At 42.0% G+C, this 24,717-nt stretch overlaps 1 protein-coding gene across 2 annotated transcripts in view; it reads left to right on the top strand.

Annotated features, from left to right (window-relative positions):
- The first annotated feature begins 794 nt into the window (after positions 1–794).
- LOC119742200 overlaps positions 795–24,717 on the top strand; it is a 51,156-nt gene continuing 27,233 nt past the window's right edge. For both annotated transcript variants that reach the window (XM_038218243.1, XM_038218244.1), the window contains exons 1-4: positions 795–963; positions 11,997–20,743; positions 23,321–23,611; positions 24,434–24,607. In XM_038218243.1, coding sequence (XP_038074171.1) covers positions 12,124–20,743; positions 23,321–23,611; positions 24,434–24,607 — 9,085 coding nt within the window. In that variant the 5' untranslated portion in view covers positions 795–963; positions 11,997–12,123. The remainder of the gene's footprint in view (positions 964–11,996; positions 20,744–23,320; positions 23,612–24,433; positions 24,608–24,717) is intronic.

Here is a 24,717-nt window from a genome sequence, read left to right on the forward strand (position 1 = left end):
TAGGGTCTATTTGCTCTAGAAAAGAATGGACCTGTCATCTTATTTTTAAAAAAATTAAAATAGCTTCATTTTGCAAACATGAAGCTAAGGACTAACTTATGCCGTATTCGCTAGCCACAGTGACAACATTTCTGAGACGCTACTTGGAAAACCGGTCAATTATAGGGGCCCATACTATTTGAAATGGAATATTTAAGTTGGACGAGGCGAAACACTCAGGAAGTGGACAAAAAATGCGCCGAAATTTCCAATCACCTACATCTCATCGTGGCGTATTATAATTTAATATAATAGCCAGTCATTGTCGTCAAGCCCATATCCTTACCTAACCTCCCCTCTTTTTGTTGGACAATCGTCAAATAACTGTCACCCGACATGCCTAGCCCGCCCCAACAAGCCTACTCAACAAAAAGGTACATGATGGGCAGTTGCAGACCACAGACAGCTTCGGCGTCCTTGCTTATACTTTGCTGCCATGGATATGGTACACACATTGCGGTCATCACAATGCACTGATTTGGGTATGAACGGCAGAAATCCGGGAGGCCGGCTTTTCGCAATGCTATTATTAGCCCGTGTTTGCTCGGCTGTAGCTTGCCCCTAAGCCCGTGATAGCGCTGTAGGCTACGGTGTCATCTGAAATTTGGACTCCTTTGAAATCTGCTCTATTGTACCTTATATGGACCCAACCCTCGCACGTGACCAGTCGCTGTTATCAGTCTATTCACAAAGCATGCGCAATAGAACAAATGAGTCCGCATTTAGTAGCGTCCACATTAAACAGCACACCACCTGCTTGCGCGACTCACTTTCACTGCATCGGTATTATCCATTCCGGCCAGCGGAACTGTAGCACCACACGCCGAGGGGTTACCGCCAGCCCACCTGCGAGCTCGATTCTCGGATATGGTGAAAAGGGAATATTAATAACGAGATGTGCGGCTAACCCAAGATCAACTGATTGTAAGTCAGCATTTTTGTCATCTTACTTTTGGTGTTAATGGAGTGATGAAAATAAATGTGTAGGATAATTTGGTTTTAATTTCGCGCGTTTCAAGAATGCAGGGAAAAACCTTGGTATGGGTTAGATATTCGTCGTAGTGTGTCACGTAAGAGTGTGAAATAATTCAGAACAATATTATGTTCGACACATTTTGGAAAATTAGGAACAATCATGGTAATTATCTTGACAATCACATTCACCGATAATGACATTCAAATTTGAAAATGTTCGTAAAAGAATGGGAACACATTGAAAAGTGTATACCAATAAAATTATCGCTAGAATACATTACGGTACCAGAAAAAGTTGTGGCGCAATAAACGGCCGTTCCTCGAGAACCAAGCAGCTCTGAATGTATTTCACCTCTGATCTGTCACACCAATAAGTACAATTTCTTAGCTTTTCTTTTCTAGATAATTGAAGTTTGCGCTCTCATGCTGTCCATTGGCCTTATAACAGATTTCCAGTCTTACTGAAATACAGAGAAAGAAATTGAATTTATAAAATTAAGTGAAATTTGGGTTTTACCAAAGCAACAATCACAAACTCAAAACCCGTGTTTCATTGTCGAGGGTCTTTTTTCCTTCTTTTTCCCAAAGAGTATAGCTGATCAGGCGATGGCGTTTCTTGAGAATTCTCTTTTTTCGGGTTCGTTTACCTTTGGGTGAAGTAAGTTGCTTGGTCCAAGTGATATGTCATCAAATCATATAACAAACGAAACATTGAGTTTCCTTGAGGATTCTCTGCTTTTCCCTGTTGCCGTTACTCATAAAAATGGTCAATATAAAATTCTTCAAAAGGACAGAAGACAGAAAGCGCCCGTTTCTTCAGACATCTTCAACGATATTTGCACATTGCGTACCATGGCGCTTTCATCAGAAGCACGCCAACGTTGTCCACGCCAAAATTATCATAATCCCGTCTGGAATGCCTTAACTCTTTAAGGTACTTTTGCAACAAAAAGTACTTTGCTCTCGTGTCAATCTTTGAAGTTCCGATATGTTATTAACCTTTCAACGATCAGAAAACCAATATACCGGCTACAAATCGCAGGAAAATGTTGAGACAATAAAAAAAAAATATTTTCACGATTTATTTGTTGCGTGCAATATGGAAAACTTCTGTACTGGCGTTCATGTTGCTCTCACCGTGTTATATTTTAGTTTCATCGCGAAAATGTTAAAATTGTTCTTCTTTTTTCAACTACAAAGTTATTCACTTTTGAATGAGAACAAAAAATTTCCGCACAAGTTCAGCTTAATACGGAATAATTACAATTATTTAAGCGTATATTTTGTGTATTAAAAGCGCGAAAATAACCCAAAAGTTTGAAAATTTTGCCAGGGAAATAAAATGAAATTTGTTGAAAGAACGCGAGACAGCAACTTTTACTCACGATCTATATTTACCTAATATTTAATATCGCAACTCCACATTGCAACCAAACACTATAGGGCGTTCTTTCAATTGAAGATTTTCAAACTGTCAATAGATATTTTAAAGTAATTTGGGGGAAAAATGGCAGATCTAGCCTATAAAGTGGGTACTCTACATTATCCTGAAAGAGAGTGACGTTATAAATCTCCGTACACCAAATGTCCATACGACTGTTTCTCCCCTGTACGGTATATATTGCTCTTATTTTAATGCACAAATCAACACAATTCTTTGGCACTGAGACAAAACAGCTTGTGTTGCCCTTAATGGATCCATATAGCATTGAAATTATTGAACACGCAAACACACAGACTTAGTTTGTTTCTAAATCAGGCAAATAGGCCGGAGAGACTAATGTGTTTGTTCTGATCACACCGTAATTTGAAAATAATTCATTTCACGGTGAGTGGAAAGTAGAAATAAGTCATTATGATTGCTAATGAGCTTGCCAAAATAAGACGTGCTGGAATTCGCTTAATGTATTTTTGATGTGACGTCCTTCATCGTTTTGGATTTAAAAAAAAGGTAAGAAATTAAGCTTTATTAATTGTGTCATGTGGACTTGAATATTCATGATGAACATTGAATTGGTTTGATTTTGTTAAAGATGTCAGCCCCATGTTCTTCGAAAAGAAAATTCTCTTAAAGATTGTTTTATTTTGAATATTTTGTTTTAACGGGGAAAAATCTGTTCCGATTTTGTGCGTCTGCAACCATCTGAAAAAGCGCTAAACTGAACCCGCCTTATTGGAAACTTATTAAACTGTTGTAGGGCAGCAAACATTGTGAATTGTGTAAATTAAAATTTCAAGAACTTAACGTCTGTGAATTGTTTCGTTTACAAAAGTCAATAAATTTGATACTACCAGGAAAATAGCCCAACAAATATTTTAAGAAATCTAATATTCTGGTTGAAACTCGAAACATATCTTAAAATCAAAACAAAACGGTGATATAAAAATGGACGTAATGTCAAAAGATGTCATTTACGCACATTTTACTGAACATAAAATTTTGAGTCCAAGTTTAGGGACTTTTGGAAAAAGATTGATTCTTGCTGGAAATAAAATTAAAATAAAAATGGGCAACAGAGAAGCGAAAAGATGTCTCTGGAAATACAAGTTGCAGATTTCTATTTTGTGAACAAAGAAACTTATCCGAGACGAGATTCGAACCTGCAGCTAAGCGGTTATTTTTATTTCGTAAAAATGAAATGTTCAAATGGATAATTCGTTCGGAAAAATGGCTTTGTGGAAGACTACGGAGACAGATATAGCGATAATGCTGAGAACGATACACCTACATGCACTCTTGTCTATTTTTTTTTTTTTGTCTTAAACCGATCATAAGGTTGGCTTCACATAATATACCGTGAAGTCTGTGATTTCTGACACCGGAAAGGCGGAGATGGACAAGCCTGGCCGGGCCCGGATCGATCGGCCCGGTCGATCGGGCCAGGGCAGGCAAGGGCCACATACCATGCTTACCTTTACGTCTTCAAACAAACCCTGATTTAAGAATCGATATGTGGAGAGAGAAACCGCAACATTCGACGACGAAGTAGCCGATATGACACTGTTTTCATTGATCCATTATATAATTTTTTTATCATACGAGCGGATAATCAGTGGTGTGAATCGAGGCATGCGGAGGATCCTCCCGCCCTCCTCCCCTCCCCCCACCCGACTACCGGTCTGTGCCCTTCCCGTGTGCGCCTCTCTGAAAACGGAGAAGAAAGAGTTTTATATGTATTGATACCATTAGGCCTACTCAGCTTAACATGTGCCTCCACCTAGAAATGAAATGACCTCCTAAACGTCCATCTTCTTACAAATTGGACCGCAATATTCGCTTATTGTCGAAGATGGCACCGAACTGCCAATGTCATATTTAGACGGCTGCGCGGTATTGCATTACACTTGTCAACAAGGGCGGATCCAGGGGGGGGGGGGGGGGGGGCAAAGGGGGCCATGGCCCCCATCCCCCAAAAAAACGAATCCAATTTTTTGTTTAAGTGACTGCGCAATAAAGTCAGGCAATGGGTACACCACCATCTTTTTCTCAAAAACATTGGTTAAAGTGGTCAGAAATTGCCTCAGATCGCACCACAGAGCATTTAGAATCCAAAAAGAATCGGGGCCCTTAAGCGGGCCCCGAACCCCACGCCGTAATTTTTTTGGACACACTTTTTGAGGACCAAACATTTTTTGGGCCCCCCAAAATTGTGTTCTGGATCCGCCCTTGCTTGTCAATGTGACTCTGTACACTTTCCGAAAACCTTTCATTACTTTTTAATACGATTACGGTTATTTATTAGAGAAATACCATGCAGACCGGGGGTCACAGTGCTTGCTCTCGCTGGAAGAGACTGTTTTTTTGTCTTGCGCGAAAACAGAAATTACTTCAGCGATCCATCAAAATATACACATTTTCAAAGCCCACTTTGTCTCTTCCCGTATAGACCTTTCTCAAAGCCTTTTTGTCTGTTCATAATATTGCATGCCTTTCCTCAATTTTGTGTTGCACCACCAGACAATCGATGGCTGTCCATTGATTCACAGTTACACTTTCCCACCAGCGCGTCATAGCAACGTCGTTGGTAACAAACAACACTTGGTATCTGCTCATACCATGCAACGACCTCAATCAATACCCGTAACGACCACACGCAGTTTCAAAAGGAAGAATAGCAAGTCCAAGGCACTCGGCCGTGACTTTTCACCAAATAAATATCAGAAAACCGTCCCATTTTCGGCCCAGGAACCAAGCACTGATTTCAAGCATGACTAATAAAACCTAAAGTTTATTATATGGAGATTATTCTCTTGGCTACAAAACTCTTCCAGTCCACTCGTTGTGAACTGAATTTACATCAGAAAGCCGTCTCCTTTTGCCCTTAGGCACATCTTTGCGATGAATATTGGCCGATTTTCAACTTCCACAAAATCGTGTGAAACGTTTTCAACCGCAACAGTAGCAACAACGTGCTGATTTTGCTTCCTTTAATATCATCTGTTGAAACTATCCGTTTAGATAAAGGCTAGTATTTTGTCTGTGGACGCTATACGTTTCTTCCCTAAACCGTTGTAAAGCGGGCGAGGCGAAGCCTCCTTGTCTATATTTGAAAGATACGTGTCTCGTGCTCTTCAAATAAATAAATTTCACCCTAACAAATTTGCAATTTTCAAAAAGCAAAATTCGATTTTGGGCGTCTGCAACCCTCTGGAAAAAAAAGGCTGTCATTTTGCACACAAAATGAACCCGTCATGCGAGAGCCAAAATATTGTTTGGCAGTTCGAACTTTTGCTAAGAAACAATTCAATAGCTAAACGTAGGTGCATGGATTTTTTGGTTCGATGTCTCATTCAAAAGTGAATAACTAATATATTGCTGGGCAAATATCAATTGAAACAAACAAATCGATTTTTTTTCGAGGTGAAACTCGAAATAGCACGGGTTATGTATCATTTAAGAAAAAATATGTAAGTCTTAACCGTGCGTTTACCTTTTAATATTTTATCGGATACGCACTGCGTGACACAGCCTCCTCCGTTGCCTGGGCACCGGTGTCATATGAAAATAGGACTCCTATGAAAATCGTACTCCTTAACCCTCTTATTGGTAAAACCCTCTCACGTGACCGATCACGCTCCTGATTATCATACTTACGCATGCGCAATACTACCAATGAGTCCGTATTTCATAGAGTCCTAAATTCACGCTACACCGCCATGTATCACCTGCAGGTCGTTGCCAACCACGGCATGACGTATACGGATATGCCTGGCCTTTATCAGCATAAACGTCACGTGAATTTCCTTGGCATGTATTAACATGAGTGATTCTCAATTTTGTCTAGATTGGCTAGCTACTCGGTTTTGTCAGTCTCGCATGCCACCAAGACGTCTTTTTTGTCTAAATGTCAGGGACTTAAATGGTTCATGCAGTTGTATTGACACCTCTCCATCTTCATTTTATAACCTGACCACACTTTGATGTATTTTGATTGTTTACCTTATTATTTGTTTTTGAATGATGTCAGGTTTGAAGTTGGCTCGTGAGAGTAGGATGTTCCTCGTGTTGTCATCGTTCGTTTGCTGGGCTGATTGCTTTTTTATTTTGTAATCTCTCGGACATTGTTTCTGCTCTGACTTATTGTCATGCCCTGGTCGAATATCTTAGTGACATTTTGTCTTCAGTTACAATTTCTTGAAACATAATAAAAATGGACCCATCCTGTCATGGTTACTTTCGGGTGTTATTCATACACCAGTAATGGTAATGGACACCATATGACAAAAAAGAAAGAAAGAAAAAAAAAGGTCTTTTGCCGATTTAAGAAAGAGCAAGACACTACATCTGAAGCAGGTTATTAAAAAACAGTCGAAATTTCAGCTAAGTAGATACCATACTTATTGTCAAAACTGTAAAAATGCGTCTTTTTGTTTTTCGATGCACAGCATGGGTTTCCAATAAAAGCGCGATGGTTTGGTCTCAACCATCACAAGGAAATGATGGTAATCCTCTTTTCTTGAAAATGACAGCATACGATGCGCAATGATTTCACAGGATGCTCTTTCCTATCATTTATACTTACAATCAAGTAGGATGTTTCATGACTTGACAGTTTCCTTTTGGAGTGTTTGCAAAATTAATGGTGTCCGACTGTCTGTTACATTTAAAGCCTAGATATTAAAGCTGAGGTGTTTGTCCATTGCTTAGGCCAAAAAAAATAAGTCTCCGGTTTCTGGTATGCGCGCGCGTCGCCGTAGCCATGCGTGTCGGCAAAATGAAAACTTTTTTTTTTCAATAAAAGGTGATGTCTCAAAACTGCCAAACTCACTGGTTTGACTGGAATCCTGCTGCTGTACAATTTTAACGTGTTTTTAGATGGGGTTATGATCGAGAATAAGCTTTATGTGGTCTCTCTGGACTCCCATATATTTTCACTAAGTTTAGTCGGGCACCAATTGCAGTCCTCAGCCGACATTTGAAGCAAAAAAAACAGGTAAAAAAAAAAAAAAGCCGCGTCGCCGCACCACTTTTTGGGCGAGCTCCATACCAGAAATCGGAGACTTTTTTTTGGGCCTTAAAAAAGTCCTTCGTCGTTAGCATCTTTACTATAGCGGGAGTACTAAAAGCACGATTGGAAGATATTGACTGCGATGACTCGGTAGAATTTTTCATCAAACCGCAATTAGGCGAACAGCTTGTATGAATGCACGTCTTTGACATACTATGATGGCGAAAGTTCAATATATCTTGTGGTGTTTCGTGAAACATACAGGGTTTCAACGGTTTTATGGCAGATATCAGTGAAGATTTTTTGTTTCTTTTGCTTTTTTCCCCCCTTTTTTTTTAGGGGGACCGGTAAACTGAGAAACAACCGACAAAATAAAAATAAAACATCGAAAAAATATGATAAAGCTGACACGATCACACGAACAAAAATAAAATCAAATGGAATTTTCAAAAGTGTGGAGTAATGTTTTAAATTAAACTACGGTTAATATCGAGTGATATCTTTAGAGTCATCGTCGACGATCGACAAAACACACAGTCTGTTGATTTACATCTCGAAAGTCAAGTTAGCTTCAACCACTGCAGAGACCTTTTCGTGCATCGCAAAGTGTGATGCGGTTGTCATGGCACCAAGAACACAGCATGTGTACACAGGTTGCGAGATAAGTCTCATCTCTATAGCAGTTAACACTTTATTTTAGTAGGAGGAAATTCGACAGGTGTTGCTATAATTGGATGCAAAATTAATGTATTTGGATTTGCACGGCACTAATTATCAAGGAAAGGTTTCGTCCACGGAAACATTCCTAAATATCACAACCTGTAATACTGCTTTATTGAACGGAGGCTGACGCACTCCTCAATGCATGACATACTTATCAGAAGCCTACTACATGGTATTTCAAAGGTACGTTTACATTTGCTTTTCGTGCATTTTGTTTTTTCGTTTGGAAGCATCAAAATTGCTCAAATCTTAAGTGGGGTCCATAACAACTAAGTTGTTGAATTTTCAGTTTAGTGTGAATACTATACAATTTGAAAAAAAAAAAAAAAAAAATGTATGGGCCCTGTGCAATTTTTTTTGTTTTGGTCTCTTAACTGAATTCCGTTGCTGATGCACGCAAAAAAAATGTGTGCCGGCGGCAATCATATTTCGAAACCCCATTCAATGTTAGTTGTTTTCCAAATGATACCATTTCAGGAGGAATAATATTACAGGGTATTTGATACCAGTCATATCTTCACTGTGAGCGAGGTTTCTGTCTTTATTGATAGGTACCGGTATACTTTTTTCGGGTAGGCCTAATAGCAAATGGTCCAACGTGGCTTTGAAGATTGTCCGTTTATAACGCCAATCCGACTAGCTCGTACAAATTACCTCAGAAGTTATACACATGAAATCGGGCAAATTGCGGTGGACTATTTTTACAGAAACACCAGTGCATATTTCGTCCACACCTCGGACTTTGAACGCGAAGTTGACGAAAAGTGCGTGTTCAGAATCCCTCATCATGCTAAACAAAACCACAGACTGTTAAGCGCATATATACCATTGCTTCAAAATGTAGTGAATTTTTATGACTGGAATTAGAATGACGACTGTTGTGAGTATCAAACTGCTACTGAAACAAAGAATATTCCATGTAAAATAACTGCAATGTACAATTGCTATCATAGGCGATAGCCACTTCATTTATGGTGGTAGAAGGCTTACTAATGTGAAGTCAGCAACCTCAAAATTAACGTGCGTTCAACAAATCCGCTCGCTTAATTTGTCAGGGAACTAACAAAAAATATCAAGGCGATGTTTAAGCTATTCTTTTTTTTTACATCAAATTCGTCGTCCACATTGTGTTCTGTTGAAGAGTTCTATTGTACACGTGGAAAATCTGCCTTTCAAAAAATTCCTATGTTACCCATGTCACACGAAGGACTTAATCTCCAACTTCAAAGCGCGATGGTTTGGTCCTAACCATCGCGAGGAAATGATGGTAATCCTCTTTTCTTGAAAATGACAGCATACGAGGCGCAATGATTTCACAGGATGTTCATTTATCAAGTAGGATGTTTCATGACTTGACAGTTTCCTTTTGGAGTGTTTGCAAAATTAATGGTGGACTGTCCGTTACATTTAAAGCCTAGATATTAAAGCTGAGGTGTTTGTCCATTGCTTGAGCACTATAAAAATGTAAAGTCCTTCGTCGTTAGCATCTTTTCTATAGCGGGTGTACTAAAAGCACGATTGGAAGATATTGATTGCGATGACTCGGTAGAATTTTTCATCAAACCGCAATTAGGCGAACAGCTTGTATGAATGCACGTCTTTAACATGCTATAGGCGAAAGTTCAATATATCTTGTGGTGTTTCGTGAAACATACAGGGTTTCAACGGTTTTATGGCAGATATCAGTGAAGCTTTTTTTTCTTTTGCTTCCCCCCCCCCTTTTTTTAGGGGGACCGGTAAACTGAGAAACAACCGACAAAATAAAAATAAAACATCGAAAAAATATGATAAAGCTGACACGATCACACGAACAAAATTAAAATCAAATGGAATTTTCAAAAGTGTGGAGTAATGTTTTAAATCAAACTACGGTTAATATCGAGTGATATCTTTAGAGTCATCGTCGACGATCGACAAAACACACAGTCTGTTGATTTACATCTCGAAAGTCAAGTTAGCTTCAACCACTGCAGAGACCTTTTCGTGCATCGCAAAGTGTGATGCGGTTGTCATGGCACCAAGAACACAGCATGTGTACACAGGTTGCGAGATAAGTCTCATCTCTATAGTAGTTAACACTTTATTTTAGTAGGAGGAAATTCGACAGGTGTTGCTATAATTGGATGCAAAATTAATGTATTTGGATTTGCACGGCACTAATTATCAAGGAAAGGTTTCGTCCAGCCTGGAAACATTCCTAAATATCGCAGCCTGTAATACTGCTTTATTGAACGGAGGCTGACGCACTCCTGAATGTATGAAATACTTATCAGAAGGTATTTCAAAGGTACGTTTACATTTGCTTTTCGTGCATTTTGTTTTTTTCGTTTGAAGCATCAAAATTGCTCAAATCTTAAGTGGGGTCCATAACAACTAAGTTGTAGAATTTTGAGTACAGTGTGAATACTATACAATTTGAAGAAAAAAAACAAAGAAAACGTATGGGCCCTGTGCAATTTGTTGTTGTTCTCGTAACTGAATTCCGTTGCTGATGCACGCAAAAAAAAAGTGTGCCCGCGGCAATCATATTTCGAAACCCCATTCAATGTTAGTTGTTTTCCAAATGATACCATTTCAGGAGGAATGATTTCACAGGGTATTTGATACCAGTCATATCTTCACTGTGAGCGAGGTTTCTGTCTTTATTGATAGGTACCGGTATACTCTTTTTCGGGTAGGCCTAATTGCAAATGATCCAACGTGGCTTTGAAGATTGTCCGTTTATAACGCCAATCCGACTAGCTCGTACAAATTACCTCAGAAGTTATACAAATGAAATCGGGCAAATTGCGGTGGACTATTTTTACAGAAACACCAGTGCATATTTCGTCCAAACCCCGGACTTTGAACGCAAAGTTGACGAAAAGTGCGTGTTCAGAATCCCTCATCATGCTAAACAGAACCACCGACTGTTAAGCGCATATATACCGTTGCTTCAAAATGTAGTGAATTTTTATGACTGGAATTAGAATGACAACTGTTGTGAGTATCAAACTGCTACTGAAACAAAGAATATTCCATGTAAAATAACTGCAATGTACAATTGCTATCATAGGCGATAGCCACTTCATTAATGGTGGTAGAAGGCTTACTAATGTGAAGTCAGCAACCTCAAAATTAACGTGCGTTCAACAAATCCGCTCGCTTAATTTGTCAGGGAACTAACAAAAAATATCAAGGCGATGTTTAAGCTATTTTTTTTTTTACATCAAATTCGTCGTCCACATTATGTTCTGTTGAAGAGTTCTATTGTACACGTGGAAAATCTGCCTTTCAAAAAATTCCTATGTTACCCATGTCACACGAAGGACTTAATCTCCAAATGAGAGAATGTCTTAGCATCTTTATGGGTCAAAATAATGCCTCAGATTTGCTGATATCGGCTGCTTCGATGATGGCATTAATTTAAAATATTAAAAGTGAAGAAGTCTTTGACAAATATATATGTTCAGAATTTAATCATCACGTATATAGAAGGTACACCGCCATGAAAAAGACAACAATAATAAACCGATCCAACCTTCTTAGTATAAACGGTTAATAATTGTTGATGAAGACATAAAAGCGGTATACCGTCGGATTTTAAACGAATTCAGCACCCTTGTTGGTCGATATCTTAGCAGTGTGTTTACATAGTCATTTGTCGAGAAGGGGTAAAGCAACTATAACAGACAAACAGTGTTGTCTTGGAAGTGATTGTTCTCGATCAAATAAGCATTATGTAACTAATTAAAAAGGGACCGGAGTGACATGCTTAGTCACTGGCCAGACTAATTTTTGGTCTTGTTTCTCACTTTTTCTGCACTGTAGGTTTTTTTTCATCGCTGAAGATTGACAGAACTTCAGTAATTACATCGAGGGTAAGACGCCCAACCCCGTTCCAGCCAGCTTTGGGCTAACGTGAAAGCCGGTAACCGGGTAAGAATCCTGACACAAAATGGTCTCCATAGTTGCTCGTGTTTCGTGCATTTTGCTGGTTGTGTTGGCTACCGGTGTTTGGTCACAACCTTCCATTGAAGAAGACCTCGGGTCTCAGACAGCAGAGCAAGCTACTTCTTCACCAGGCGATGCCAACTCATACTGGGAAGTCCAGTGGAATGACACGACTAGTCTCGTAACAGAAGATAGTGACATTTTCTCCGTGGCGGGTCTAATCATTCCTGGTGTTGAAGTTTCATCTCTCATCAATGTTGCTGCTCAGTCGTGGAACTCTGGCACGGTGAAGGAGGCAGTCGGCGAGGTCTGCGTGGCAGTTGGACCTCTTGCGTCTCAGTTCTTGGGAAGCACAGTTAGAGATGTCTGCGAACCGGTTCTGGAATCTCTGAGAACCGGTCAACCTGTACAAGGTGTGTCCGATGTCTGCCAAGAAATCTGGAGCGGGTTGGAAGATTCAGACGGAGACTCCCAGGACGAATATCCAATGGTACCTTCTTATGATTACCCGAACCAATCAGACGACGATGACCCTTTTCCAGACGATGGCACAAGGGATTTCTGGGACATACCAGGAATCGGCTACTTCTACCCTATGCAATTTCTGAAGGAGATCCTTGGCTTCTCAGAAGACAACAATGCTGAAACGTGTAGCAGACTCGGAAGCGTGGTTTACAACCGGTCTCTCACTGGGCGTCTTCTCATACGAAACATCACTTTCACGGCTGTGAAGCGGTTGATCCCCCTATCTCTACTGTCTTGTGATGATTTAGACAACGGAGAGGTTCATTTGGGCAAGCTTCTCCTCCAAATTTTCACAGCGTTGTCTGGGTTAGGCGATAACCAACAGTTTTGTGATCAAGCAAGGGGATTAATTTCATCCGACGGGCCGGAAGCAAACCAACTTATCAATGAAACAACCAGCGCATTACTGAGAGCTCTCATTGATGACTCGAATCTGTGTGTTGAACTGATATGGCGGCTGCAGGATTCTGGTTCGTGGATGAGTTACCACACAGCATTTGGTTATCAGACGGTAGCGGACATGTGCAGCAACATTCAAGAAGTATTACGAAGTTCCGATCCTAGCGTGCAGTTCTCAATGGATCAATCATCTTTGACAACAACCGGACTCAATGTTATCAAAATGGTTCGGGCCGCAGGTAACTTCTTGAACAGTGGTACAGTTCGTGAAGGTTTTGTTGGGCTTTGCCAATCATTTAGTGGAGTGGCAAGTAGCTCCGATCAGAAGATGTGTGCAGCACTGGAAATGGAGACCCCAGATGAGCTAATCCGGCAATGTCTTGCACTCTGCGGACTAAGTCCCGACGATGGGTCACATAATCCAAACGACCCAACAGAAGGTTCGGGTGATCCTCGAGATCCAGGGGATGGGAATGGTCGTGTTGATCCAACAGAAGGTCCCTGGTCACGTTCTCCCAGGGACCCGACAGAGCGTTCGGGTGATCCTCGAGATCCAGAAGGGGGCTCGGGTGTTTCCCACAATCCAGGAGAGGGGAGTGGTCATGGTAATCCAACAGAAGGTCCCTGGAATCCAAGTCGTCCTGCAGAGGGTTCTGGTGACAATCGCGACCCAGAACGAGGCGGCTCAGGTGATCGAGAGGGACCAGGTTCCGACACAAATGGTGATCCCTGGTGGTACTCTCACGACTTATTTGCTCATTGGAATGACTTTTCAGAAGTGGAACTTCTAAAGGCATGGTTCTCCGAGTTCTTCGACGGCGGCAGTGGCCTTGATGACATGGGCAGAGACTCGTTACCTCTCCCTGACATGAAGCAGCTCCTGGAGGCCATTTTTGATCTTCATGATGCCGACTCAGAAGCTATCTGCCAACGATTTGGTTGGAAAATCCATGAAAACGAAATGACCGTTCGTGATGTGATTATCAAGATATTAGACAAAACCTTAGAATTTTTAGCATGGTCAGCTCCAGAACTGTGTGGAGAAGGTCCATATAGTGGAGGAGTCACTGATCGGCCGTGGTGGTCTCCTTCGGCTGGTTTAAGTGACAATCCCAGTTGGGCCCCGACGCCCACAGATGCAGTAAGTGACATTCCAGTCACTGATCAGCCATGGCAGTCTCCTTCAGGTGGAGTTACTGACAATCTCAGTTGGGCCCCGACGCACACAGATACAGTAAGTGACATTCCAAGCAGATCTCCACCAGATGGCGTTACCGACAAACCAATGTGGTCTCCCGGTCCCTATGACAACTTTCCTGGGTCGTCCCCTGGTCCGAGCCATCCAAACTGGTTTCAACCTGACGACGCAGACTCAAGGTGGGAGAGGGGTCATCTCGGACCCCTTCCAGGAAGACTTGTCGCTAAACTGTTTGCGTTCCTGGGTGGCTTCTCCTCTAAAGAAGAAATGTGTCGTGAAGTAAAAACGGATTATTATTTTGGTTCCCTGAAACACCGGATTAGTCACATGAGAAACAAGCTTCTCACCATCACGTGGGATGAAAATGTCTGCAATAACTTTTTCGACATTGTGAGCTCTGAGATTGATCTGTTTGGAGGCATGGGTAGAACCTTTCTGGATGCAGCAAGTGTGTGCGGACAAATAAAATATGCATTTAGCCGTCACAACACTGAATCGCTCTCAGATATCATAGGTGATGATTCTGACAGGCCAAACCTTGACCTAGTTGGGTTTATTTCAATAACTGGCCTTGTGTTCAATACTACGATTAAAGAGGCTGCTCTGCTACCATGTACCACATTCACAGGTACTCGTTTGGACAGCCAAGAGCTACAAAGGGAGTGCAGTCTTCTGTCCGACCCAGACCCAGCTGGGCTGATTGAAGAGTGCAGAGTCTTCTTCGAGGACGGCAACTGGTTGCGCAAAATCTACAACATCGAGACTTGGTGGCCCAACTTTGGTGATTACATCTACCAACCATGGGGTCCTACAATAACCGACTGGTTTGATGGCATGTCAGCGTTTAGAGGCGATGTCACTGCTTTGTTTTACAACCTCTTCGCGTCCAGTCCAAGAGCCTCACCTGAGCAAGTTTGCCTGAATGCTGAAAAGTACGCAACAGATGAGAACTTTACTATGCGTATGGTGTTTGATAAAGTGCTAGATGCCACGCTGCGTTTCTTTGTGCATGCCTCACCTGAGCTATGTTATGGCCGTAGACCCGAGCCATCTGTTGAACCAACACAAACCCTACCTACTCCATCAAGTGAGATGCCATCTTCGGCAAAATCCATCACAGACGGACCAAAAATGTCCGTCGACGGAGATTCGTCTGATTTCTTCGGAACAATGTTCACCTTCCTGGGACATTTCGACAACAGTGACGAACAGTGCCGTAAGTCTATTGAAGCTGTCAATGACGAAACAGTATTTGAAGATATAGTGTTCACCATGAAGGAAACTGTTTACAGTTTGATGGAAGATGTTGATGTGTGTGAGGTCTTCATGGACGTCATGCAAGAGTCTCTGGATCTTCCATTATCGTTTGGGAACTTTTCTGGTTTTGGCAGCAATCGTCACTTCTGTGCAGCCATTAAGGAATCGTTCGACCCTGCGAGCGACCTTTACATCGACATTTCAGAGGTAGAAAAGCTTCTGAAGTTTAGTTTCAATGACGCGGAGGATGAAAGCTGGGGTATTATTAAACCAGAAATCCTGAAACTGGCCGGGCGATTGCTCAATGCTGGGACGTTCAAGGAGGTTGTGGGGGAATCATGCAGAATCTTTAACCAAACTGGCAAGGTAGGCGTGTTCTTGGGTGATGACTTCAAACCACTTTGTGATTGGGCAAGAAAGCCACACGACAGCTCAGACTTCATTGGAATGTGTTTGTCAGTTGTAGAATATCCATGGAGTAACAATCCGTACGAAGACGATGAACCCGAGGAAGATGGGTTTCTCGGTTGGTTGAAAGTGTTCTTGCACAATGAAGATCTCTCGTATGGTGAATTTGTTGCCTGGGTTGAGGAAAAGTTTGGATTTGACATCTCAACGGATGAGTCGGTGTGCAATAATGCCAAAGACATCATTTCTAACGAGGACATGTCAATTCCTGTCATTGTTGACAGTGTCATGGATGTTGGCATCCGATTACTGGCACATGCCACTCCCTGGCTTTGTGAAGACAGTGGACAAGATGCCCCTACGGCCATTCCACCATTCGGCTTTACTGAAATGCCACAATGGACAGAATCCGTCTTACGAAATATCACCATGGACATGCCTGAAGAAATCGATCCTCTGAAATTACTTGGAGATATATTCAGCTTCCTTGGAAATTATCCAAACAGCGACGAACTCTGTCGAGATTCACTTGCAGCTGTAGCCGAGGGAGCAGACCCTGTTCTCTTGGACGGAATGGTCAACACATTCAAGGAAGCTATGTACTCTATCATGAGGGATTCTGGTTATTGTACATCTTTTGTGGACTTCATGCAACAGTCTCTTCAACTTCCCTTCTCTATTGGCGACATCACTGGCTTTGGAGACAACCAGGGACTATGTGAGGCCATCAGTCGCGCATTCGACCCAAATAGCAACGAAGAGATAGATTTGTCTGTATTCCGGACGCTGATCTATCCAGACTATGTCGATTCAGAAACACGGCCTGGAGCAACAGAGCGGCCAGATGAAGAGTCTCCCATAATCCCTCAAGAATGGCAACACTTTATTAGAGAAATACTGAAGGTTGTTGGGCGACTTTACAATTCCGGTACAATCACGGAGGCGATTGGCACTACCTGTGGCCTCCTTGATCAAGCCGATATTGACATTGGCGCTTTGGTACCAGAGCTTGGCGAAGTTTGTGACTGGTCTCGAAGGGGTTCTGATCTTGAGGAATTCTACCATTTCTGTATTGAGTTTGTAGATCTGCCATGGGACCGTACTCCGGATGACGACTTCTATGATGGACCTGAGGATGACGAATTTTTGAATTTCTTGAAATTCATCTTACGAGATGAGGACCTCACGTATGGTGAATTTGTTGCCTGGGTTGAGGAAACGTTTGGCTTTGACATCTCAACGGATGAGTCGGTGTGCAATAATGCCAAAGACATCATTTTTAACGAGGACATGTCAATTCCTGTCATTGTTGACAGTGTCATGGATGTTGGCCTCCGATTACTGGCACATTCCACTCCCTGGCTTTGTGAAGACAGTGGACAAGATGCCCCTACTGCCATTCCACCATTCGGCTTTACTGAAATGCCACGATGGACAGAATCCGTCTTACGAAATATCACCATGGACATGCCTGAAGAAATCGATCCTCTGAAATTACTTGGAGATATATTCAGCTTCCTTGGAAATTATCCAAACAGCGACGAACTCTGTCGAGATTCACTTGCAGCTGTAGCCGAGGGAGCAGACCCTGTTCTCTTGGACGGAATGGTCAACACATTCAAGGAAGCTATGTACTCTATCATGAGGGATTCTGGTTATTGTACATCTTTTGTGGACTTCATGCAACAGTCTCTTCAACTTCCCTTCTCTATTGGCGACATCACTGGCTTTGGAGACAACCAGGGACTATGTGAGGCCATCAGTCGCGCATTCGACCCAAATAGCAACGAAGAGATAGATTTGTCTGTATTCCGGACGCTGATCTATCCAGACTATGTCGATTCAGAAACGCGGCCTGGAGCAACAGAACGGCCTGGAGCAACAGAGCGGCCAGATGAAGAGTCTCCGATAATCCCTCAAGAATGGCAAAACTTTATTAAAGAGATACTGAAGGTTGTTGGGCGACTTTACAATTCCGGTACAATCACGGAGGCGATTGGCACTACCTGTGGCCTCCTTGATCAAGCCGATATTGACATTGGCGCTTTGGTACCAGAGCTTGGCGAAGTTTGTGACTGGTCCCGAAGGGGTTCTGATCTTGAGGAATTCTACCATTTCTGTATTGAGTTTGTAGATCTGCCATGGGACCGTACTCCGGATGACGACTTCTATGATGGACCTGAGGATGACGAATTTTTGAATTTCTTGAAATTCATCTTACGAGATGAGGACCTCACATATGGTGAATTTGTTGCCTGGGTTGAGGAAACGTTTGGCTTTGACATCTCAACGGATGAGTCGGTGTGCAATAATGCCAAAGACATCATTTCTAACGAGGACATGTCAATACCTGTCATTGTTGACAGTGTCATGGATGTTGGCCTCCGATTACTGGCACATGCCACTCCCTGGCTTTGTGAAGACAGTGGACAAGATGCCCCTACGGCCATTCCACCATTCGGCTATACTGAAATGCCACGATGGACAGAATCCGTCCTGCGAAATATCACCATGGACATGCCTGAAGAAATCGATCCTCTGAAATTACTTGGAGATATATTCAGTTTCCTTGGAAACTATCCAAACAGCGACGAACTCTGTCGAGATTCACTTGCAGCTGTAGCCGAGGGAGCAGACCCTGTTCTCTTGGACGGAATGGTCAACACATTCAAGGAAGCTATGTACTCTATCATGAGGGATTCTGGTTATTGTACATCTTTTGTGGACTTCATGCAACAGTCTCTTCAACTTCCCTTCTCTATTGGCGACATCACTGGCTTTGGAGACAACCAGGGACTATGTGAGGCCATCAGTCGCGCATTCGACCCAAATAGCAACGAAGAGATAGATTTGTCTGTATTCCGGACGCTGATCTATTCAGACTCTGTCGATTCAGAAACACGGCCTGGAGCAACAGAACGGCCTGGAGCAACAGAGCGGCCAGATGAAGAGTCTCCGATAATCCCTCAAGAATGGCAAAACTTTATTAGAGAGATACTGAAGGTTGTTGGGCGACTTTACAATTCCGGTACAATCACAGAGGCGATTGGCACTACCTGCGGCCTCCTTGATCAAGCCGATATTGACATTGACGCTTTGGTACCAGAGCTGGGCGAAGTTTGTGACTGGTCTCGAAGGGGTTCTGATCTTGAGGAATTCTACCATTTCTGTATTGAGTTTGTTGATCTGCCATGGGACCGTACTCCAGAAGCTCCAGAGTGCAGTGACGGTTGGTGGGTAACCTTCCTTTTCCAAACCCAATTCGATTTACCATTTGATGATGATAGAGATGGTGAATCTGTAAATTCAGACAACGAAATCTCCCACGAAACAGGCCAACTTTTATTTCAGAGAATCGCTGAAGCGGTGTACAGGCAACTGGGCGACGATCCCTACGCCGTGTGTGAAAGGTTTGGCTCCGTCATGCAGGCAGATACTGCAGATGTTTTGGAATTTGGCAAGTCTGTGGCAAGGTCTATCTTCGCATCACTTTTTTCCGGTGAATCGTTGTCTACGAAGTGTGTACAATATTATAATAATGCGTCCTCTTCAGATGTTAGCCCTTCAGGATTTACGGTCTTTGATGAAACAGAGAGGCTCATTTCAGAATTGTCAGGAAAGTTCACAAATGGAAATGATTTCTGCAGTTTCATCATGAGCTTTAATGAGGAGGAGAGGAGGGCTTCACTTGTTGCTGCGGCGGTAGAAGGTGCCTTTAATATCATGAATGATGTCAGTTTATGTAACTCCTCACTCCATATTCTTCTTGGGCGCGACGGCCTATCTCCATTCAGGCAAATATCAAGTTTCGAAAAGGTGGAAACATTCTGTGTCTATCTGCATGACAGTTTTAATGAGAGAGTTAATGCCACCGAATTCAATTTACAGCTACCTGCAAACTTCAACATGACCACCTACACACCATCAGCAGGAGAATTCCTTCCCGGCGTTACCATCCGAGATATAGTATCTCTGGCGGGGGCTCTGTTCACCACTAACAAGTTTAATGAGACCTTGACTCTGGCATGCGACCGTTTGGGCCCACTTTTCGATGACCGGGTTTTCCCAGGCTTCGGTCATTTTGGCCTTATCTGTAATGCCATCAATCAAGGTGACATCCAAGGTGTGGTATCACAGTGTCAACAGGTGTTGGTACCTCAATTTTACGGTGCTGATCACCCAATCGCACTGAGTCATGTTGACTTTGGCGAATTACTCCTGGAAACCATCCTCCCTGCCTTCAACTACGAACCCCGTTTTGAAAAAGATGTCATCTGCCCAGCCATTGAAACTGTCCTCAATTCTGACACTAGCCCAGAGGCACTGGCCACTATTGTGGCAAACGGCTTGTTGAGGGCTGGAATCCAATATGGAGCTGGTATATGCCAAGACATCGAGGGAGTGTTGAACTACCTTTCTCCCGATTTGGGCCCTTATGGAGACCCATCTAATCCCAACTACGACGCAGAGACTGCACAGTGGCTTCTGGAATCAAGATTGGAGTATCAGCGCTACTTCTTTGGATTTTTCGACTTCGCCAGCACTTTGGCCGGCTTTGAGAGCTACGAACTCATGTGCACTGCCCTTATTGATGCCGTCCAGGATCAGACTGCATTCGACAATTTGGTTGACCTCCTTCGGGAGCAGGCATTCTCATACCTCACGAATGAGGATGAGTGCGCGATAGCAGTAGAAGCTGTCATGAGGTTCATCAACATTGCATCTCCAGAAGCTGCATCTGGCAACCTGTTGTATCAAGTCACCGGCTACTACAGTCCCCGAGCCCTCTGCATAGCTACCTCTGCTGCATTCCGTGGAGAGTCCATCGCTGCCGAAGGTAAGGAATGGTGAAATCAAATTCGTTGTTAAAAGTTGCTAAAGCGGTTTGTCCCGAATTAGATAATTGCTTTTAGATTGTCAATTCTCTGGCAAAATAAACGAATTTTACCTAAAACGAAAAACAAAAGTCAGCCCACATTTTTGTTGTGGAATAAATTACTTTACAAATTTCGAATTATTAAGTGCGGATCAGTTTGTGAGGCAGCTACTCATAGGCAACATTAAATAAAAGCCTTTTCAGAGGTTTGCAGATGCTGAAGGTAAAACAAAAGGTGGGGGTTCTGGTCAAAGTAAAGCATCAAAATTGAAAAAAATTAGGAAAAAAAGTTATTTGTTGAAAAGTAATTTAATCAGTTTTAGGCAAAAAAAAAAAATTGGGCCTAAAAAAAAAAAAAGTTCTCTAAAATTAAGAAAATGCCGAAATCCAAAGATTTCTTGATGTAAAAAGACCAAATAATTACCAAAAACTAGAAAATACCACTAGAGTGGCCTCAGTATGAGGAGAAAATAATGCTCAAAATTAGAAAATAAATCATTGTGGCCACGCGAAAACCTTTTCAACTTGAAATTTAGAATTTAACCACAACTACATGTATATATACCGCTATGAAAAAACATGTGCAAGAATTTACAGACCTCATTTGCACAACAATGCAATAAATTCTTTCTTTTTTATGCTCTTCAAACGCTTCCAAAAGTAAGATGTTGTTTTTCCAAAATTCAGAACTTAAATGTTGATTTGTAATTTGGGTTTAAAACAAAAACATGTATTTCAATTGAGCAAATCTGAGTGACAGGACAAGGGGGTATATAGGTATGATAAATTGAAGTTCTTTGCTTAAGCTTGTTTTTTAAAAATTATTATTGGAAGTTCTGTTTGTTGCAATACAAAGGTCATTCACTTTTTAAATGATAAATTCAACTTGAGACAATCCTAACATTCACATTGTTGGGGGAGAATAATTACTTTACAACTTTTTTGCGATAGAGGCACAAATGCTACATGCAAGTCTTTTTATATACATGTATAATAGGCTTGCAGATGCCCTAAATAGAGCAAAGCTTTTCTGTAAAAACGAAACAAATAACTTGCAATTTTGTAAAGAAATGAATTGATTCTTTTTAAGAGTAAGAGGGCTATACTCCAAAGACTTCTTCTCTTGTCTGAGTTGAACGTAACCTAAGACAAGTGCTTAGCTGATGTTGCCGCTCTTTTGCCACATAGATCCTGCGTAAAAACACATTCTTAATCTGCCAGGGGGCATACAGTTTGCTGGACGTGTAACCAAGAATTGCACAATTCACTTAAAACATCTTTCACAACTAACCACGCCACCGTCTGGAATTCACAAGGAGAAATTCCTACAGCATTTGAATCAGACACTTGGCTCTAGTCATTTTCTTTTAAGGCACAATACCCAGCTTATGTAAGACCTAGTTGTAGGAGTGACTTTGTCAGGTTTCGCTTCATCCTGTCCTCTAGTTGCCCAGATACAGCATCTCAAACACCGCCTCTATTTGTTGACACTGATGCCGAGTACCTTTGCAAGGGACTTTGCCTGTGAATGAGAAGCAAACAAGCCAGGGGCTCATTTTGTACAATTCCTATCCAGTAGCACTAGTAGTTTCTCTGTGGAGCTATCAACCCTGAAGTATATTTAAGCTAATAAGTCCTTTTTGTGCACACTGTTTGCACAAATTTGCATACAGCGGGCTCGCCACCGAAGAACCAATTTAAGACCCGCAATGTGAAAAACGTACTCTCGGCAAAGCTGTTTATCCAAGTTTTTTGTGCAGAGTCATCTGCAGAAGCGAGGAGAAGCACTTGTAGGGTTGCGTGGTTCTGCAAATAGAAGGAGGTGTTCCCTTTGTCTGATCACTCACAGTTGATTGTGGTCAGATTTAATTCCAGTACCAGACCAAGGCCAAAATAATCTTAGGCCATCAGTGCACTCGCTCTTTTTTTAACAAAACAGCCTGAACTATTAAACCACTTAACAGATTGTTTCATAAGGTTGATATTGAGGGAAGATTCACTAACAGGTGCCAAATTTCAGAGAAAGATAGATCAAACAATATACAAACAGGCCAACAGAAAACCTAACATAGATGCATGGTGTTTCCCAAAGAAAATGGAAATATCAGAGTTTTGCAAAACTATTATTCTGTAATTCGACTCCTGCAATTTCTTATAAAGATATGCTGCAGTTGCAATCATTTAATGAAGTTTACTCTCTCTTTTTTTGGTACCGTTGACTTTTGCTCATTCTGCTCAAGATTTTCTTACATAAAAAAATTGTGTGCCCAAAATATTTGGAATGCAAATTAATAATCGTGATAGTATATTGCACGTAATTGTGGGTTCCCAAACCACATCTTTTCCATTCAAACAATTTTCTCAGTTACTAAATATATAGTAACTAAAGTTTAATACTAAACATGAAATATTGGGTTTTTTTATTTCTAATACCCAAAATAGCTAGGATTATAATTAAAATGAACTGAAAAGAAGCAATCATCAAGACTAAAGTTATTGCATTCTAATATTTTTTCAATTTCTAATTGTCATGTCTAGAAGATTGTTTGGGCATTTTGGATTGTGCGAATGTCTGCAACGGTGACACCTTATACGACTGCGCTGGTGAATGCGGTGGCAGCGCAGTGCGGGACTGCGCTAACGTCTGCAACGGTGACGCCACCATGAACAGCTGCAACCTGTGCGTCGGGGGCTTCACGAACCGCGGACAAGACTTTGGGAAGGACCGCTGCGGCACCTGCTGGTCAGATCCCAATTACCGTATCACCTGGGATTGCCACGGCACATGCAACGGCTCGGCATTCGTGGACGACTGTAAAGAGTGTGTTGGTGAGTTCTGCATAACAACAACGCTGCACTGCATCACGTGGACATTCTGATACCTTTATGACTGAACAAGACCAAATATTAAGTTCTTTGAGAATGTTTATGTTCACCCTTCCTGTTTTCCAAAACAAGATAAAAAAAACACGACAAACATTAAAACGACTCTTCTTCAGCCTGTAAGATACTGTTGCAAACCACTAGTCTGAGTAACTTGGACCCAGTGGCGTAGCCAGGGGGGGCGTTGGGGGGGGGCGACAGCCCCCCATGAAACCTTGCAGCACCCCCCCCCCCAGTGCCCCCCCCCCCCCACTGAGATTTTGAGTTCCTACAAAAAATTATCATTGATCTACATGACGCCCCCCAATGAAATGTTCCAGCCCCCCCCCCCCCCCCCACTGAACAATTCCTGGCTACGCCACTGCTTGGACCCTATAAATCACCTTTTTTAACATTTGGACATGGTCTGGCGATACCCCAGATGACGGCTTGTCCAAATGTAAAAAAAAAAGCCGATTTGTAGGGTCTACGTTACTCGGACTAGCAAACCACCATCTCTGACCATGCTCTTCAATAGCAATTGGCATCCCCTATCAGAATCAGAAAGTGAAATTAGAAGAAACAAAACTGCTTGTGCAAAATTTTGAGCAATAAGAATTAATACATGTAGTCTACAGTGCAACATTTGTTCTGAAAAAATATCCTTAATGGTCGGTAAATATTCAACGTCAAACTCTAATTTCACCCTTTGCTATTTTCTATTTCACCGACTTCTATATTCCGAAACTATCTCGGTAATTTCCTTTCTTGATTTGTTTTTTTTCCAAGACGGCGAAACGGGAAGGCCAGCCAACTACAACCAGGTCCGAATCGACTGCCGCGGCGTCTGTGATGGCACCTGGTTGCAGGATGACTGCGGATTCTGTGAGCCCTTCGATCCATCCTCTGGGTTTGTGGCCAACAAGTACATGGACTGCAACGGTGACTGCTTCACACCCGGAGGTGAGTGAAAAAAATGGAGGCATTTCCAAAATGCGATATAGGCCTACGCCAATTTGTTCTCTTTTAGAATCCTGCTCTCTTCTGGCTGCCAAAAAGTAATATCTACGGTT

The sequence above is a fragment of the Patiria miniata genome, unplaced genomic scaffold, assembly GCF_015706575.1.
Source record: "Patiria miniata isolate m_02_andy unplaced genomic scaffold, ASM1570657v1 HiC_scaffold_5, whole genome shotgun sequence".
Classification (NCBI taxonomy): domain Eukaryota; kingdom Metazoa; phylum Echinodermata; class Asteroidea; order Valvatida; family Asterinidae; genus Patiria; species Patiria miniata.